Source organism: Odocoileus virginianus, chromosome 1 (genome assembly GCF_023699985.2).
Source record: "Odocoileus virginianus isolate 20LAN1187 ecotype Illinois chromosome 1, Ovbor_1.2, whole genome shotgun sequence".
Lineage (NCBI taxonomy): Eukaryota > Metazoa > Chordata > Mammalia > Artiodactyla > Cervidae > Odocoileus > Odocoileus virginianus.
In genome coordinates, this window is record NC_069674.1 from 86,370,836 (window position 1) to 86,390,766 (window position 19,931).

The 19,931-nt window shown below is 35.3% G+C and overlaps 1 protein-coding gene across 4 annotated transcripts in view; it reads left to right on the top strand.

Moving 5' to 3' along the window:
- Nucleotides 1-19,931, top strand: part of SNX13 (sorting nexin 13) — a 139,765-nt gene that overhangs the window by 79,070 nt on the left and 40,764 nt on the right. For all 4 annotated transcript variants that reach the window (XM_020901465.2, XM_070470537.1, XM_020901464.2 and 1 more), the window contains exons 10-15: nucleotides 2,632-2,770; nucleotides 3,164-3,252; nucleotides 10,421-10,520; nucleotides 11,406-11,599; nucleotides 17,922-18,026; nucleotides 18,634-18,766. In XM_020901465.2, the coding sequence (XP_020757124.1) occupies nucleotides 2,632-2,770; nucleotides 3,164-3,252; nucleotides 10,421-10,520; nucleotides 11,406-11,599; nucleotides 17,922-18,026; nucleotides 18,634-18,766 (760 nt within the window). The remainder of the gene's footprint in view (nucleotides 1-2,631; nucleotides 2,771-3,163; nucleotides 3,253-10,420; nucleotides 10,521-11,405; nucleotides 11,600-17,921; nucleotides 18,027-18,633; nucleotides 18,767-19,931) is intronic.

Below are 19,931 nucleotides of genomic sequence, written 5' to 3' on the forward strand. Positions count from 1 at the left end.
TACTTTGGCCACCTGCGAAGACCTGACTCACTGGAAAAGACCCCGATGCTGGAAAAGATTGAGGGCAGGAGGATAAGGGGGTGACAGAGGATGAGATGGTTGGATGGTGTCACCAACTCAGTGGACATGAGTTTGAGCAAACTCTGGGAGATAGTAACGGACATGGAAGCCTGTTGTGCTACAGTCCATGGGGTCGCAGAGTCAGACAGGACTGAACAACTGAACAACAAAATAGAGGAATAGTTTAGGAATATTGATGCAATAAATACTATTTATACTATGATGATAGTATGTCTTTATGAATATGAAAAGATGTGTTTATTTTTTATGTGAAAAGGACAACTAAAAATGATGTGTGTAGATATCTATTCCTTTAAAAATAAATATATAAGTAATTATATGTTTATGAATGACTGTGATTCTGATAAGTTGTATACTGACTGAAATGTTAATAGAGAGGTCAGTCAGTTCAGTTGCTGAGTCCTGTCTGACTCTTTGCGACCCCATGAACTGCAGCACACCAGGCTTCCCTGTCCATTACCAACTCGCAGAGCTTGCCCAAACTCATGTACATTGAATTGATGATGCCATCCAACCATCTCATCCTCTGTTGTAATAGAGAGGTAGTATCCTGAAAATTTTAAGTTTTCTCTTTTGTTTGTTTCACTTTACTACAAGTATTGGTTATGTCTTAAGTGATTTTTTAAGAAGTAGGAAAAAGGTAAAATTTTAAAATGTTTAAGTAGTAAAGTAAGAGTAAATATCTTAAAAAAAATTTTTTTGTAACACAAAAATGAATATCATATACTAACCTTAAAAATCAGTTTATAGTACTGTATAACCTTACCTATAGTACAGAGCAGGATGCAAGTTTACGAGAATATTACGGTTATCTCTCACTCATGGGGTTAGGAATTATTTTTATTTCTATTTTTCTTTAGTTTTCAATTTTTATTTTGCTGAGCTTATATTAAGTGTATAATTAGTTACATGGTAAAAACATTTTTGAGGGACTTAACACATACTCAGAACAGAATTCAAGCCACCAGATTTTTACTTGTTCTCTGCATAGTTGGACTGGTACTATTATTATGTATGATGGTTGGGATCTTTTTTATTTAAAACAGTGATTGATCACTATTGTGCTTTGCTGTAAAATATCAGAAAATATATTTAAAAGTGAAAAATATATCAATAAAGGATCTTTAGCTTGCTTTGTTGTCTGGTTTATTCTCTTGACATTATTTATGTGGAAAACCCTTTGCACATAGGTCTTATAAAATTGGCTCAGTTCTTACTCTTTCTGCCAGGTAAATTTCATATTAATGATACCTAATTGTATAGTTTATTTTTATTTGAAAGGAAAATTTTAGAGCAGTGTAGTAGTAACATATATCCTCCAAATAGAAATGTTCATATTACCTAACAGAAGTTTTAAGTTTTTAAGTCGTTTCTAAAGATAGTATGGGCCAATTTGCATTATTTATCTCAAAATATATATTTTATATCTTTTGGGGACAAACTAGTTAATGGTAAACTGTTCTCTCTGACTGTGGAATAGTTTACTTAATTGGTTTATATTGTTATCCCCTACTAGAGCAGATTAGTGAACAGCTATTTACTTGTTTCTTAATGTATTAGAAAAATCAGGTCTTTAATAACTTACTTCTTTTATTATTGAAGTAAAATTTATACAAAGTGAGAGACATCGCCAAGTAGTTATCTGAAGTTGTGTTATAATTTTGTACTTCTACTTGCACTATTTGAGAATGTGAAGACCAAATTTGGTCTCTGCACATTCTGATAGATATTTGGCATTTTCATTTTGTTATGGCTAACTTGCACATCCTTGATGATGAATGATTTTGAACATTTTTTCATGTGCTTATTGCCCACCCACCCCCCCACCCCCCAACTTCTTTTCGCCACAGTTCTCAACTTTGGCAATCACCAGTACTTGGACTGCTGTTTAGAATGGACAACCAAGTTGGCTACCTTTTCATAGTTCCCTTTACTGTTTTATTTGGCTTAAATTTATTGACAGTCATAGTCATTAGTTCCTTTACAACATTCTCAACTACCTTTCCTCTCTCTCTCAGTTTATTATTTGCTTGGTGAAACCACATTCTGGTTAAATCCAGCTTAATGTTCTACTCCATTCTTAATCTTAAATAGCAAGTGGCTGGAGAAGAAGGATGAAATAACAGTTATTCATGTCGTTACAGTGGTTCTGTTAAATTTATGTCAGAGAATGCCATCTTAATGTTTAAAATCCTCCAATAACTTTTCATTCCATTCACAGCGAAAGCCAAACCATTTACTAAACCCTGTCCTGCCTGCTTTTCCATTAGCACTCATCTCCCTTGCTCTTCTGCATTTCTTTGGTTTAGCTCTAGTCACCATGGCCACCTTGCTGTCATCAGACATTCTGAGTGTGCTCTTTACTTCACAGTGTGCTAAATATCTTACTTACTTTGTTAATAGTCTGTGACCCAGGAGAATGTAAGTACCATGAGTAGAGATTTTCATTTTGTTTGAGGACAGTTGTGCCTGGCCCACGGTAGGTATTCAAGATTATGTTTTCACTTATGTGAATCTCCCTCCCATCTATGTTTTAAATTTTATTTTCAGATCCGTGATTCTAATTGCAACTATGAGGCCTTTATGAACATTATTAAATTGAGTGACAATATTGGAGAGCTCGAAGCAGTCAGAGATAAAGCAGCAGAAGAATTACAGTATCTTCGATCTCTAGATACAGCTGGTGATGGTAAGTAATTTATTTAAGAATAAGAATGTTTTACTTCTTTAACAATTACTATATATTCAAACAAAACTTTAATTTACCTAAATGTCATTTTATGTTATTAGTTGTTTTCACCTTAACTGAATCTGACTTTTATTATGCTAATATATTCCGAGAATAAAGCACAATAGTTTTCTGAATGTGAGACTCTTATTATTGCAGTTATTGCTAAAGATAATTGACATAGTTTAATTTTAATTAAATAATTCTCACTATAAAATTTCCAGTTATTTCTTTTTTAAATAAAATGATTGCTGTATTCATTGGTTGTTATGTTAAATTACAGTAAGTGTATGTTTAAAGTATTTCACAAGTAACACTGTCACTTTACCTCATAATCAATTTGTTTATTTTTAGATATCAACACCATCAAAAATCAAATAAATAGCTTATTATTTGTGAAGAAAGTATGTGACTCAAGAATACAACGGTTGCAGTCAGGCAAAGTGAGTAAAATACTCTTGAATTAATATTTAACTATAGATAATTTCTGTTCACTAAAATATCCAGAAAATAACAAAAGGTCGAGTATTAACCAGTGTGGCATTTTACAGAAGAACTAAAAATTTAGAGAAAATTTATATTATACAGTGTAGTAAGTATTTATTAAAACAAGCTAATGGGATTAAAATACTGCATGAAAAGTAAATTCTTTTTCTTGATTTATGCATTTATCTACTCATGTGTCATTTATTCAAAATTCAGCATTTATTGAATTTTGTACATTGGACACCATTTTAGATGGATCTAACAGATGGAAATCTCTCTCATGAAGCTTACGTTTAGTTGCAGAATCAGAAAATAAACCAATATATAAATTGATATATTATGTAAAAAATGTAAGTGAAATGTGAAAAAATAAAATGTAAAAAAAAAAAAAACCTAAAATGTGAAAGAAAATAAGTAAAGCAAAGTAGGGTGGTAGAGAATGTCAGAGTGGTTTAGATAGGTGCTGAGAGATCTGGTGACATTTGAGCATAGATCTGAATAATATGAGAGACTCCTGTGAATTTTTTTTTCCCTTTTTTAAACCTTTCATGCAAAGGTGAGAGCAAATGTGAAGTCCCTGGAATAGGATCGTGCCTGGTCTTCCCTGGTAGCTCAGATGGTAAAGCGTCTGCCTACAATGTGGGAGACCCGGGTTCAACCCCTGGGTCGGGAAGATCCCCTGGAGAAGGAAATGGCAACCCACTCCAGTATACTTGCCTGGAGAATCCCTTGGACTGAGAAGCCTGGTAGGCTACAGTCCATGGGGTCCCGAAGAGTCGGACACAACTGAGTGACTTCACTCATTGTGACTGGTATGGAATGTATGATAGGATTTGTAGTAGGAATGAATTTAGAGAGGAACCTTAGGGGTTAGATCATACATGGTTTTACCTTCCATAGTAAGATTTTTAAAAATCTGACTGTGATAGAAATCCATTGGACATTCGCCCTGGCAAGTGACATAATCAGACTTATGAGGTAAAATGATTACTTGGGCTCTTTGTGATGAGTAGATTGTGGTGGAGTGGTGGAGACAAGAATGGAAACTAACAGATCATTTACACGACTCTTGTTTTTGTTTAGTAAGAGATGTCTGGGGGGGTTCATGTGAGAAGTTAATTGGAGATAGTATTTGCTAATGTGTTAAATGTGGGTTTAGAGAGAAAAAAGAATTCAAGGATGATTCCAAAGTTTTTTGGACTGAGCACCTGCATGAATAGTGTTGTTATTCACTAAAATGAATAAAACTGAGGGAGGAGGAAGTTTGGAAGAGAGAATCAAGTTTTGAATGTTTTAGCTTGAGATCCCTGTTTGATGTTAAAGTAGACATTCTAATTGGTAAATTCAACTTCAAGGGAAATTTTGTGAATGAAATAAACTTTGAGAATCCTCAGGATTATCAGCTGCTTGTTTAAAGTTGAGAGATTGGATGAGATTACTTAAAAGAATGAATTTAAGAAAAGATATCAAAGACTTTGTCCTGAGGCACTTCAGTTACTAGTGTTTAAGACAAAGTGAAAGATCTAGTCAAACAAACTGTAAGTGACTGTTGAGATTGAAGGAAAGGAGTGTGATATCCTAGAAGCAAAATATAGAAAATGCTGAAAAAAGTCAGAGATCAGGTGTATCACAGACTACTAATAAGTTGAATAAAATGAAGATTTAGAATTGACTGTTGGGTTTGCCACAGGGGTATTATTGGTGATCCACGAGAGCATTTTGGTTGAATAGTGGAGAAAAACCCTGATGGGAGTCAGGAGAAAATGGGAAGAAATGAATTAGAAACAGTTATTATAGGTAGCTGTTTGGATGAGTTTCATTGTAAAAGAGAGCAGAGATTTGGGGCTTTGAAACAAATTTTTTACTACCTTTGGTTTTTAGTGTAATCACCTTTTTTATGCCTGTTTTCTATTGGAAATTGATTTGTGACTCTTTGGTCTTGTAATTTTGCAGTGTACTTAAATTCCTTAAGGAATAGAAGACTTATTTTTAAATTTTGAATTTAGTTTGCTAGTTTAATTATAACTTACACATTATTTGAGGCCTATATTTGTCATAAATGTGTGTGCAGGTGTATGTATGTCTGTGTTCAGTTAAGTATATTTTAAAATGAATTTATATACGCATGTAAATTCAGAATAGAAGAATAATATGGTTTTACTTGTAATTGTTGTCTCTTTATCTAGTTACCCTACCTAGATCTTAAAGTTAGCGATGCTTGTGTTCAACTCTTTGCGAGACTGTGGACCGTAACCTGTCGGGCTCCTCCGTCCATGGGATTCTCCAGGCAAGAGTACTGGAGTGGGTTCCATGCCGTCCTCCGGGGCATCTCCCCACCCAGGACTGAACCCGCCTCTCTCATGTCTCTTGCACTGGCAGGCAGGCCCCTCACTGCCGAGCCACCAGGGACGCCCTTGGTGATCCTTAATGTCGTTATTTAAGTCTGTTTGCCTAAATACTTTCTGATACTGAATTCCTTTTAAAATTTAGAAATCTTGTTTGGGAGCTTGTCAATTCTGATTTGAATATGAAGCTTTACCTTTTTTAATAGCTCAAGATGTAGCATGTATTCCTTTGGATGAAAATTCAGAATCTTCAGAGATAGAGGTTTTTTAACCATACTGCTCATCTTAAAGTCTTAGAGATGCTTTATTCTTTTTATTACAAATAAAGTGATAGTGAATACTCTTCTCCATCCCATATCTATAGAGCTACTGCTGGACAGAATCAAGAAGTGATAAAATCTGAGGAAGGAAGACTGAGATAGGGGAAGTCATGTGCTGGTGCTAGATTGCTTTGTTGTTGTTCAGTCGCTCAGTCGTGTCCAACTCTGTGACTCCATGGCCTGCAGCACTCCAGGTTTCCCTGTCCTTCACCATCTCCTGGAGTTTACTCAAACTCATGTCCATCGAGTCAGTGATGCCATCCAGCCATCTCATCCTCTGTTGTCCCCTTCCCTTTCTGCCTTGTATCTTTCCCAGCACCAGGATCTTTTCCAGTTAGTTGACTCTTCCCATCAGATGGTCAAAGTATTGGAGCTTCAGCTTCAACATCAGTCCTTCTAATGAATATTCAGGATTGATTTCCTTTAGGATTGACTGATTTGATCTCCTTGCAGTCCAAGGGACTTTCAAGAGTCTTCTCCAACACCACAGTTTGAAAGCATCAGTTTTTTGGTGTTCAGCCTTTTTTATAATCCACCTTTCACTACTGGAAAAACCATAGCTTTGACAATGTGGACCTTTGTCGACAAGGTGATGTCTCCGCTTTTTAATGGGCTGTCTAGGTTTTTTTTTTTTTTTTTTTTTTTGGGCTGGAACTCTCTCTTTATTTATTTATTTTTTTTTTTAATTTTTATTAGTTGGAGGCTAATTACTTTACATCATTACAGTAGTTTTTGTTATACATTGATATGAATTAGCCATGGATTTACATGTACTCCCCATCCCAGTCCCCCCTCCCACCTCCCTCTCCACCCGATCCCTCTAGGTCTTCCCAGTGCACCAGGCCCGAGCACTTGTCTCATGTACCCAACCTGAGCTGGTTATCCGTTTCACCCTAGATAATATACATGTTTCAATGCTGTTCTCCTGAAACATCCCACCCTCTCCTTCTCCCAGAGTCCACAAGTCTGTTCCATACATCTCAGTCTCTTTTTCTGTTTTGCATATAGGGTTATCGTTACCATCTTTCTAAAGTCCATATATATGTGTTAGTATACTGTAATGGTCTTTATCTTTCTGGCTTACTTCACTCTGTATAATGGGCTCCAGTTTCATCCATCTCATTAGAACTGATTCAAATGAATTCTTTTTAATGGCTGAGTAATATTCCATGGTGTATATGTACCACAGCTTCCTCATCCATTCGTCTGCTGATGGGCATCTGGGTTGCTTCCATGTCCTGGCTATTATAAACAGTGCTGCGATGAACATTGGGGTGCATGTGTCTCTTTCAGATCTGGTTTCCTTGGTGTGTATGCCCAGAAGTGGGATTGCTGGGTCATACGGCAGTTCTATTTCCAGCTTTTTAAGAAATCTCCACACTGTTTTCCATAGTGGCTGTACTAATTTGCATTCCCACCAACAGTGTAAGAGGGTTCCCTTTTCTCCACACCCTCTCCAGCATTTATTGCTTGTAGACTTTTGGATAGCAGCCATCCTGACTGGCGTATAATGGTACCTCATTGTGGTTTTGATTTGCATTTCTCTGATAATGAGTGATGTTGAGCATCTTTTCATGTGTTTGTTAGCCATCTGTATGTCTTCCTTGGAGAAATGTCTGTTGAGTTCTTTGGCCCATTTTTGGATTGGGTCATTTATTTTTCTGGAGTTGAGCTGGAGGAGTTGCTTGTATATTTTTGAGATTAATCCTTTGTCTGTTGCTTCGTTTGCTATTATTTTCTCCCAATCTGAGGGCTGTCTTTTCACCTTGCTTATAGTTTCCTTTGTTGTGCAAAAGCTTTTAAGTTTCATTAGGTCCCATTTGTTTATTTTTGCTTTTATTTCTGAAATTCTGGGATGTGGGTCATAGAGGATCCTGCTGTGATTTATGTCGGAGAGTGTTTTGCCTATGTTGTCCTCTAGGAGTTTGATAGTTTCTGGTCTTACATTTAGATCTTTAATCCATTTTGAGTTTATTTTTGTGTATGGTGTTAGAAAGTGTTCTAGTTTCATTCTTTTACAGGTGGTTGACCAGTTTTCCCAGCACCACTTGTTAAAGAGGTTATCTTTTTTCCATTGTATATCCTTGCCTCCTTTGTCGAAGATAAGGTGATCATAGGTTCGTGGACTTATCTCTGGGCTTTCTATTCTGTTCCATTGATCTATATTTCTGTCTTTGTGCCAGTACCATACTGTCTTGATGACTGTGGCTTTGTAGTAGAGTCTGAAGTCAGGCAGATTGATTCCTCCAGTTCCATTCTTCTTTCTCAGGATTACTTTGGCTATTCGAGGTTTTTTGTATTTCCATACAAATTGTGAAATTATTTGTTCTAGTTCTGTGAAAAATACTGTTGGTAGTTTGATAGGGATTGCATTGAATCTATAGATTACTTTGGGTAGTATAGCCATTTTGACAATATTGATTCTTCCAATCCATGAACATGGTATATTTCTCCATCTGCTTGTGTCCTCTTTGATTTCTTTCATCAGTGTTTTATAGTTTTCTATGTATAGGTCTTTTGTTTCTTTAGGTAGATATACTCCTAAGTATTTTATTCTTTTTGTTGCAATGGTGAATGGTATTGTTTCCTTAATTTCTCTTTCTGTTTTCTCATTGTTAGTGTATAGGAATGCAAGAGATTTCTGTGTGTTTAATGGGCTGTCTAGGTTTATCATACCTTTTCTTTCAAAAAAATTAAATTCTTTTAACTTCATGGCTGCAGTTACCTTCCACGGCGATTTTGGAGCACAAGAAAATAGTCTGTCAGTTTCCATTGCTTTCCCTTCTACTTGCCATAAAATGATAGGACCAGATGCCATGATGTTAGTTTTTTGAATGTTGAGTTTTAAGCCAGTTTTTTTACTCTCTTTCACCTTCATCAAGAGGCTCTGTAGTTCCTCTTCATTTTCTGACATTAGGGTGGTGTCATCTGCATGTCTGAGATTACTGATATTTCTCCAGGAAGTCTTGATTTCAGCTTGAGCTTCATCCAGCCTAGCATTTTACATGATGTCATCTGCATATAAGTTAAATAAGCAAGGTGACGGTGTACAGCCTTGATAGACTCCTTTCCCAACTTTGAACCAGTCTGTTGTCCCATGACTGATGCTCACTGTTACTTCTTGACTACATACAGGTTTCTCAGGAGACAGGTAGGTGGTCTGATATTCCCATCTCTTGAAGAATTTTCCAGTTTGTTGTGATCCACACAGTCAGAGGCTTTAGCATAGTCGGTGAAGCAGAAGTAGATGTTTTTCTGGAATTCACTCTTTTTCGATGATCCAGTGGATGTTGGCCATTTGATCTGCTTCCTCTGCCTTTTCTAAATCCAGCTTATACATCTGGAAATTCTTGTTTCACATACTGTTGAAGTCCAGCTTGAAGGATTTTAGCATTACCTTGCTAGTATGTGAAATGAGTGCAATTTGCAGTAGATTGCTTTACCCCAATAATTTCAAATCAGTAATCTATTGTTGTTCTTATGTTCTTATATGAAGAGGAGATACTAATTACAAGAGAAGTTTTTTTCTCCTCTTTTGAAATCATCTTCCTTTTCCTTTATATATCACCTACTGCCTAATTTAGTATCTGCCCCTGAATAAGGCAGCCTTATCTAACTTTCAGAAAACCTGTGCATCTTTTTTTGAAAATAGAGGTTTGTGAGTATGGATTTGGGAATGCAGAGAAGCTGGTGGAAATCATTTCCAGAAACATTGTTGGTTTTTGTGGAAAGGGCATCAGACTTTGAGGACACTGATTCATTCTAACCAGCTTTGCTATCATAGGCAACTTTTCTGATCATCAATTTTCTTATCTGTTGAGTGGGATTGGGGATGTTTATCCAATAGGATTGCTGTGGAGATTTAATGAAGTAATATGTGTAATGCATCTAGCACAGTGCTGGATGTGTAGATTCTCTAAATTTTGAACCTGTTAAAAACTTTTTTCTCTCTATATAGGTAGTTTCCTTGCTTTGAAGTTTATGTAATTTACCATTTAGGTAGACTGAAAAGAAACCCATTTTCTACAAAGATTCAGAATTTTTACCCAATTAGCAAATCTAATAGTTAGGAATATTTTATTTTTTTCTAGTAGGTAGACTTCATCCTGTACTTGAAAATATTGGGATTTGTTTATTCTTCAACATAATATCCCCTTTAGTCCCTATCATGTTCATTTATGTTTGGAATGGGTAAAAATAGAGAATACATGAAAATACATTTAGGTTTATTTTTTGTTAGAAGAAATGAGTGCTTATTGTACTTTTAATGTATATTTAATAAGCAGCTCTTAAAATAACTCTAGGAAATTCAGTGAGCTGATACTTTTTATTGGTAACCCACCTGTACAAGAAAAGAAAACTTTATTCCATTTTGACTTAATTTTTTATGTCTATGTAAGGATCTTTAATGTAGTGAGTGGATAGATGAGATGTTAATCTGCAAAAACTTTTATTTGTAGGAAATAAATACTGTGAAACTGGCAGCAAACTTTGGGAAACTTTGCACAGTTCCCCTGGACAGCATTCTTGTAGACAATGTTGCACTACAGTTTTTTATGGGTAGGTAAATCCATTTTATAAAAATAACATAACCCTCAAGTTTTTTATAATTGTATATATTGTTAAATTTTAAATACTTGATATTAGGCATGCCATATGTATCTCTCTTCCACTCCTCATTTTCCGAAATATCCCACACTTTTTTTAGAAACCATAGGGATAGAGATTTCTTTGGTTTTAAGGAAATAAATGCTTACTGTAGTTCCAGTGTGCATTTGCTAATCTGCTTTTAAATAAACCCCAAGGGATTCTAGTATGAATTTTAGTTATTTGAGAAAGAGACTTTATCAGGAAAGCATGGTATATATAACCTGCTTGTATCATTTTTGTGCATGAACAGGGGAAAGGTCTTATTTTTATACTATTTTATATATAAATGTTTACCGATTTTATTAATGTTACATCAGAATTGCTTTTATCTAGGGGATATTTCCAGCAAAGCTCCCTGAGACTTCATATTCATGAACAAAAAGAAATGCATGGCTTATTGAAGAGCCCAATCTTTATTTTTAGTACATGTGGTATAATAGTAATATTATGACTAGTAATTTTTATTGAGAATGGGAGCTGAATGTTGGTGAAGTAGTTTATTTCTGATGAAGCCTTCCCTGGCAGCTTTATTCCCAAGAGGTGTTTTCATGAAAAAATCAGATGTTTTTTAAAATGCACTTCCATTTCTTTTTTCTGCATAATTGGTCTCTTCAGCTTAACCAATTTATGATATGACATTTTTTTAACCTCCAGTATTTTCTAAACATGTTCAAAATGCAGAGTTTTAAGTATTTAAAACTTTCAAATACTATCTTTCTTAACTTGTCTTACAGCTGTATGCACTCAAAAATCTGTGACTTTAATATCTCTGTTGTTATGGATTTTATTTGGTAGACTACATGCAGCAAACTGGAGGTCAGGCACATCTCTTCTTTTGGATGACAGTGGAAGGATACCGCGTTACAGCCCAACAGCAGCTAGAAGTTTTATCAAGTCGTCAGAAAGATGGAAAACATCAAACCAACCAAACCAAAGGTCTTTTAAGAGCAGCTGCTGTTGGAATTTATGAACAGTATTTATCAGAAAAGGTGAGGATATACTTTGATTTATTTGAGAATACATTTTGTTTTCTTCCTTGACAGTGTCATTAATAATGGTAGATTATTAATAATTAAAATTAATAATGATACTGCCAAAGAAGATGATAATGATTTGTAGTACTTGTAAATACCCATTGTTCATGCTGCTGTGCACAGCTGCCTTACATTGCCTTGTTTTATACTGATAATAGTTTTTGTATATTATTCTCATTGTATAGGTGAAGAAATTGATTAAATTAGAAAATTGAATTAACCTGTCCAGGGTCATGTGGATACTAAATAACAGAGTTAAGATTCAGGGTCACACAACTTTAGATAATAGGAAGTAAGAGGTAAACCTTGGAAACAGTAACTAAAACAGAGCTGGAGTGGTTATACTAATATTAGACAATAGATTTTAAGACAAAAAAACGTTACTAGAGAAACAAGGGACATTTTATAGTGGAAGGGTCAGTTGATCAGGATGATAAATCAGCAGAACCCACACATACATGAAGCACAAACTGACAGAATTGAGGGACAAATAGACAATTCAGCAGTAACAGTTGGAGACTTCAGTACTCACTCTCAAAACTGGTGAAACAGTTAGAAAATGACCAAGGAGGTACAAGAATTGAACAATACTTTAGACCAATTAGACCAAATACATCTGTAGAATACTTCTAACAACAGTGTTATTCTCAAGCATACTCATGGAGCATTCTCCAGGATAGGTCATGCTGCTGCTCCTGCTAAGTCACTTCAGTCGTGTCTGACTCTGAGGATCCTAGTGGATGGCAGCCCACCAGGCTCCTCTGTCCACAGGATTCTCCAGATGAGAATACTGGAGTGGATTGCCATTTCCTTTTCTAGGATAGGTCATAAGTTAGGCCATAAAACAACTCATTTTAGAGGCATTAAAATTACATATAAATATGTTTGTTTCTCATAGTAGAATTAATTAGAAATCAAGAACAAAAGGGATTTGAGGAAATTTATAAATACTTGAAAATCAAGCAACATATTTCTAAATAGTATCTGTGTCAAAAACTTCAGAAAGAAATTAGAAAATATTTTCAGTTGAATGAAAATGAAAAAAACAATGCATCAAAATTTATGGGATGCAGTTAAAGAAGTGTGTAGAGGGAAATGTGTAGCTTTAAATGCCTGATTAGAAAGAAAGAAAGATGTCACATCAGCAATATACATTTTCCTCTTAAAAATCTAGAAAAAGAAAAGCACGACAAAATCTAAGCAAACAGAAGGAAGGAAATAGTAAAGATCAAAATGGAAATCAGTGAAATAGAAAACAGAAAGACAATAGTGAAAAATCAGTAGTACAATCAAAAGTTGTAAAATGAACGATGAAATCTAGAAACCTTTAGCTCGGTTGGCCAATAAAAAAAGATACAGATCACCAGAATCGTAAATGAAGGAGGAAGCATCACCACTGACTATAGAAATTAAAAGGACTACAAGGAAATACTGTTGTTGCTCAGTCGCTAAGTTGTATCCAACTCTGTTATGACCCCATAGACTATAGCCGGCCAGGCTCCTCTGTTCATGGGATTTCCCAGGCAAGAATACTGGAATGAGTTGTGATTTCCTTCTCCAGGGGATCTTCCCAACCCAGGTGGCGAACCCTGTATTGACAGGTGGATTCTTCACCACTGAGCCACCCGGGATGCCCCGAAAGGAAGTATTGCAAACAACTTTATGACAACAGATTAGACGATTTAGATGAAATGGACAAATTTCTGGGGATACACTAATTGTCAGACTGACTCAAGAAGAAATAGAAAATAGAGTAAATAAATTTAATTAATAATTAAAAATGATCTTTCAAAGAAAAGCCCAGGCCTAAATGGCTTTACTAGTGAATTCTATCATATTTCAAGAAGAAATAATACCAGTATTTCACATACTCTTCCAGAAAACAGAGAAAAAGGAAACACTTTACAACTCATTTTATGAATTTAGTGTTATTCTCATGTCAAAGACAAAGACATCATTTAGAAAACTACAGACTGATGTACCTCATGAATATGGACAAAAGTCCTCAAGATTCACACTCCAGTATTTTTAATGACTATGCTATAATACCTTTTAATTCATACTTATTAGCACAGAATATATTTTAAGTATATATATTATTTGGAAACCACTCATTTGTGCATGTGCTTACATTTTTGCCTTATGAAATATATTGTATTTAGAAGAGTACACAGTTTTAAGAAGAATGGTATAACAAATGCCTTTATACCCCCCACTCAGCTTTAGAAGTAGAATGTCCGTTATATTTTAAAGTGCTTCCCTTGTGGTGCAGCTGGTAAAGAATCCACCTGCAATGCGGGACACCTGGGTTCAATCCCTGGGTTGGGAACATTACCTGGAGGCTACCCACTCTAGTATTCGGACCTGGAGAACTCCATGGACTGTATAGTCCGTGGGGTCACAAAGGGTCGGACACGACTGAACTACTTATCTGTATTTTAAAAGATCCCTATGTTATCCTTTGCCTGGCCTTACTTTCTTGCTTTCTGATGAAGCCAGTTTTCTCTAATTACTCACTTACTTTCACATACAGTTTTCCTGTACCTGTATGTTCTAAATAATACTACTGTTTCAGCTTTATGAGATGTCAGGAGAGATAGCTTTAGACATTTGCCTTCCAGATGGCTGTCATTGTTGCCAGCAGTAGAAAAGATGCCATTGTTGGCAGTAATCATATTTTTTAAAGCATGGGACAAGAATAATATCCATCTTTCATTTGAAAATATATCAAGAATGTGTGTGGCGAAAAGAATTAAGTAAACAAATTTATATGATTTTTCTCTAAAACTATTGAATGATTTTTGAAGGGACTAAAATTAACCTTGACATAGACGTATGAAACTGAGTACGTGTAGGCTATAGCAAGAACTCATGCAATGAGGAAAATAACTCATTTTTTGGAAATAAAGCTATTGAGAACTCAAATATCACCAGAAAGGAACAGCCAGCTTAAACACAGTTTTCTCACTTTCTTTAATAAAACTATAATTTCTTTGGAATGCTCCTTTATTCTCACATGTTTAAATGATCTATGCATTTTAGAACCATTTTCCTTGAAAAGGAGAGGTTGTTAACTTATGACATCCATTATCCTTTGAAGTACTTAAAAAATAGGCATTTTAGACATGGACAGCTTGTATGATGAATTCATAGATGCAGAGAACCTGATTGACAAACAGCTGGTCTACTAAACAAACCTGGAGATACGAAGTTGATAGACGCTTTTTTGGGAAAGCTGGAAACAAATCCCTGTAGGTCTAAAATTCCGTTATTCTTTGCCTAAATGATTTTATTGAAAGGATATTTCACCTGGTGTCATGACATTGTAGTGGTAAGAGAAATAAATATGATAAAGGCTCAAGAGCAGAGCCGAAAGTCATAGTGAATTTTATTTTATAGTTGATTGTATTTAGTTATACCACTGTATAAAATAAAGGGTTGTCCTGAAGGCTGCAGGCAGATCAGAAAAGTATTGTTTAAAAAGGCACACAAAAATACCCTACAAGATCATAAAATAAAAGGTAAATGTAATTGTTTATTTTCTATTAAATATAGATGTATCTATTTATTAGTCCTATTATGTGTATAATCTTTTAAAAAGTCTTAGATTTATATATTTTAAGAATTATCAATGGTACTGCCTACCAATTTTAAATTTAGATAAAAAGTTTAAAAAAATGTTAAAATAAGTTTCTGTATCAGAGAACAGGAATATTATTAAGTATATTGTTTTGTTTTCTCAAACATATTTTTTGATCAGTCCTGTTAATTTTCAATTGCCACTGTTAACTAGTCGTTTTGTTTAAATAACTACATTTGTGTAATATGGAAGTAAACAATACAGACTAATAGATAATTTTGGAAAAAGCATGCAATTTTTGTATTTGTATGTTAAAGTAATAGCATATGTGCAAATATTTCTTCTGAATTACCGTTCTTTTTTTAGGGACTTGGTTAGTTATGCCCAACGTTAGCTCTCTGAAAGTATTGCTTACCATATTCCAAGGATAAGGTTTTATCTAATTCTGTGTACCTGAGATTATAGAAAAAATTAAGCTAGATAAATTGAAAATGTTATTTTCAAATTTGTCTCTTATTTCCTAGAAACTGAGTGTAGTGAGCTCAGAGGGCACATGAAAGGACAGAAACTACCTTAAATCATGTTCCTCTCTGATCTTGTCGAATAGTTGAAGCTGTTGAGTTCTTCTGTTGTTACTTCAGGGTGAGAGGGGTGGGGGGAAGGGAACACCACACCCATACACAAACAAGTAATAGGTAAGTGTCCTTTTCTTCTTCCTCCAAAAACCCCCTCACAAGAACCAAAAAAGTACCACCACACTACCTCCCTGAGTTTACTTCTAAGAATGTTGAATTAACAAGGGGACATTAGAAGTTGTATAGCCCTTATGCTGCACATTCATACCCTCCTGTTTACTTACTTAAAAAAATTTTTTTTAAATTTTGTTCAGGAATGGTTGGTATATAGTATTGTGTTAATTTCTGCTGTACAGTGAAGTGATTCATTTACACATACACACATTCCTTTCATATTTTTCTCCATTATGGTTTTTCGCAGAGTATCGAGTGTGGTTCCTGGGCTATGCAGTAGGACCTTGTTGTTTATCATTGTATATATACTAGTGTGCATCTGCTAATCCCAAGCTTTCGTTCCATCCCTCCTGCATCCTCTCTCCCCCTTGGCAGTCTCCGGTCTGTTCTCTTTTGTGAAGTGAGGTCACTCAGTTGTGTCCAACTCTTTGCAACTCTGTAGCCTACCAGGCTCCTTCATCCATGGGATTTTCCAGGCAAGATTACTGGAGTGGTTGCCATTTCTTTCTCCAAGGGATCTTCATGACGCAGGGATCAAACCCGGACCTCCCACATTATAGGCAGACGCTTTACCATCTGAGCCACCAGGGAATAAGTTCATTTGTGTCGTGTTTTACATTGTGCGTATAAGTGATATGGTAATTTGTCTTTCTCTTTCTTACTTACTTCGCTTAGTATGATAATCTCTAGGTCTATCCATGTTGCTGCATATGACTTTATTTCATTTCCTTTTTATGGCTGAGAAATACTCCATTGTGTATGTACCATGTTTTCTTTATCCTTTCCTCTCTCGTTGAACGTGAGGTTGTTGCTATGCCTTAGGTGTTGTGAATAGTTCTACTTTGAACATGAGAGTGCATTTATCTTTAAATTACAGTTTTGTCTGGATGTATGCCCAGAATACTTACATACTTTTTCTTCTCTTGATTTATATATTCTGTTCCTTAGATAGTCTAATAGATAGCATAGAGAAATTGCTTAAACAATGCATTCTTTTGGTACTGTCTCTAAAAGTTACCATCATTTAATCACTCATTTATTCTCCATAGCCTTCAGACTTAAAAATACAAAAGTTAACATGCTGAAGAATGTCTGTAGTATCTGTCACATTATGCACCTTGAGATGAAAGTTATTGAAACAAAATAACTTTTCAAATTTTTTTCTGTCCCTTATCATGCTGATACTTTGCTGCAGTATTAAAGATAGTAAGTGCCATTCAGAAGGATTGTTTCTGGTGTTAAATGATTAGTAGCAACATGGCATACTCTTTGACATTTTATTAAGTACACATCTAAGACTACTGAGTGCTCAGCACTAATGCGTGGTGGCAGTGTTTCCTGTGTGCTGGACACATGCGCCTTACGTAACTCTCTTTTCATCCTCACAGTAATGACATGTAGTATTTATCTCCATCTTACAGATTGAGTAAGTTAAGCCTTGTGACAGGAAACTTGCTCAGCAAAAGTTAAGATTTAAATCCACGTTTGTCTAACAAGTCTACTGTGTAGTACCTCATGGCCAGAAAAATACTAGTTCTGATTTCAGCCTTTAAACATCAAGGTGTCATATACAAACCAAGGATTTTTTTTGCAGTTACTTTTAGTACTATGATTCCATTATTTAATTGTCCTACTTCGGCTCCCTGATGCAAAGAGCCAACTCAGCCGAAAAGACCCTGATGCTGGGAAAGATTTGAGGGTAGGAGGAGAAGGGAGCGACAGGATGAGATGGTTGGATGGCATCACTGACTCAGTAGACATGACTTTGAGCAAAGTCAGGGAGATAGTGAAGGACAGGGAAGCCTACCATGCTGCAGTCCATGGGGTTGCAAAGAGTCGGACATGACTGGGTGACTGAACAACAAATTATTTAATTCTCCTACTATGATGGCTTAACTTGTATTTAGAAATTTCAAAGATCAATGCTACTTGTGTTTTTCTCTGTCAGGCATCTCCAAGAGTTACTGTTGATGATTATTTGGTAGCAAAATTAGCAGATACTTTGAATCATGAAGATCCAACCCCTGAAATCTTTGATGACATTCAAAGGAAGGTATTATGTACAACATTTATCATTGTATCTTTTTTGAAAACAGTGTTTGTGTCTATATGCTTGTAATTTGTCTGTAAAAGGTTATTGAAATGTTATGAAAGTGCAGTGTGATAACTAAAAAGATGTATTATGGTAGTAATACTTCACAAAGTAGCCAGTTTTTCTTTGCTTATTTACTGTAGAAATATAGAAAATCCCTATGCTGGGTTATTTACTTTGAATCTGGCTAAAGTGACAGATACAGATTCTAGAATTTTATGAATAGATGATGTATAAATAACAGATTCATTATTTTAATGTGTGCTTTGAGCCTTTATGTATTTGGATTTGTTTCTTAGAGAACACTACTTTGTAGAGCATTATATATAACTGCTGTCCTGTGACTTGTTTTGCAGTAGGACCCTTTTCAGTATAATTTAGATTCTAGAGGAGCCAGAAAAATATCTCTAGTTGTGACATAGTCTTATTACTGACATCTTATAAATATGGAGCCTATAATTCATTGGAGTAATACCTCTGTCTAGCTTTTGATGAAATCTTTTTTTGTGTGTGGAAATTAGTACATTATTTGTATTAATGATTGAATATCTTGATTTATTTCAATAAGGTGTATGAATTGATGCTTCGAGATGAAAGATTTTATCCTTCCTTCAGACAGAATGCACTTTATGTGCGCATGTTAGCTGAATTGGATATGTTAAAAGATCCTAGTTTCAGAGGATCAGATGATGGTGATGGAGGTAAGGTAGCATACATTGTACATTTATCCATGTATATGTGTATATTCCTGTATATATTCTGCTTACCAAGGGAAATCCTTTCAAATAGCATAAAAATGTTCTTAAAGCTGAAATATAAATTGTAATATATTTTTAAGTCCATGAATAAATGATGACATTTACTTACTATACTAAATTAAAATGTTAAAATCTGATAACAAATTAGAAAATAACTGTTGAGCCTGGAATTCCTTTTTTTTAATTTATTTACTTTTCAGTCTAAGGATAATTCCTTTACAGAATTTTGTTGTTTTCCATCAGACATCAACAAGAATCAACTATAGGTACACCCGTGTCCCCTCCCTCCCAAACTCCCTCTCATCTCCTTCCTCATCCCACCCTTCCAGATTGTTACAGAGCCCCTGTTTGTGAGTTTTACAGCAGATTCCCATTGGCTGTCTTACTTTACATGTGGTATTGTAAGTTTCCATGTTACTCTCTCCATACATCTCACCCTCTCTCCTCCCCTCCTCCTGTGTTTGTAAGTCTGTTCTCTATGTCTGTTTCCCCATTGCTGCCCCGAAAATAAATTCACCGGTACCATCTTTTCTAGATTCCATATATATTTGTTAGTATATGATATTTATGTTTCTCTTTCTGACTTACTTGACTCTGTATAATAAGCTCTAGGTTTGTCCACCTCATTAGAACTGACTCAAATGCATTCTTTTCATGTCTGAGTAATATTGCATTGTATTTATGTACCACAGTGTCTATATCAGTTCATCTGTTGATGGACATCTAAGTTGCTTCCATCTTCTAGCTATTGTAAATAGTGCTCCAGTGAACCTTGAGTTCCGTGTATCTTTTTCAGTTTTGGTTTCCTCAGGGTGTATGCCTAGTAGTGGGATTGCTGGGTCATATGGTGGTTTTATTCCTAGTTTTTAAAGGAATCTCCATACCGTCTTCCATACTATACTGGCTGTGTCAGTTTACATTCCCACCAGCAGTACAAGGATTCCCTTTTCTCCACGTCCTCTACAACATTTATTGTTTGTAGACTTTTTGATGATGACCATTCTGACTGGTGTGAGGTGATATCTCATTGTAGTTTTGATTTGCATTTCTCTAATAATGAGTGATGTTGATCATCTTTTCATGTGTTTGTTAGCCATCTGTATGTCTT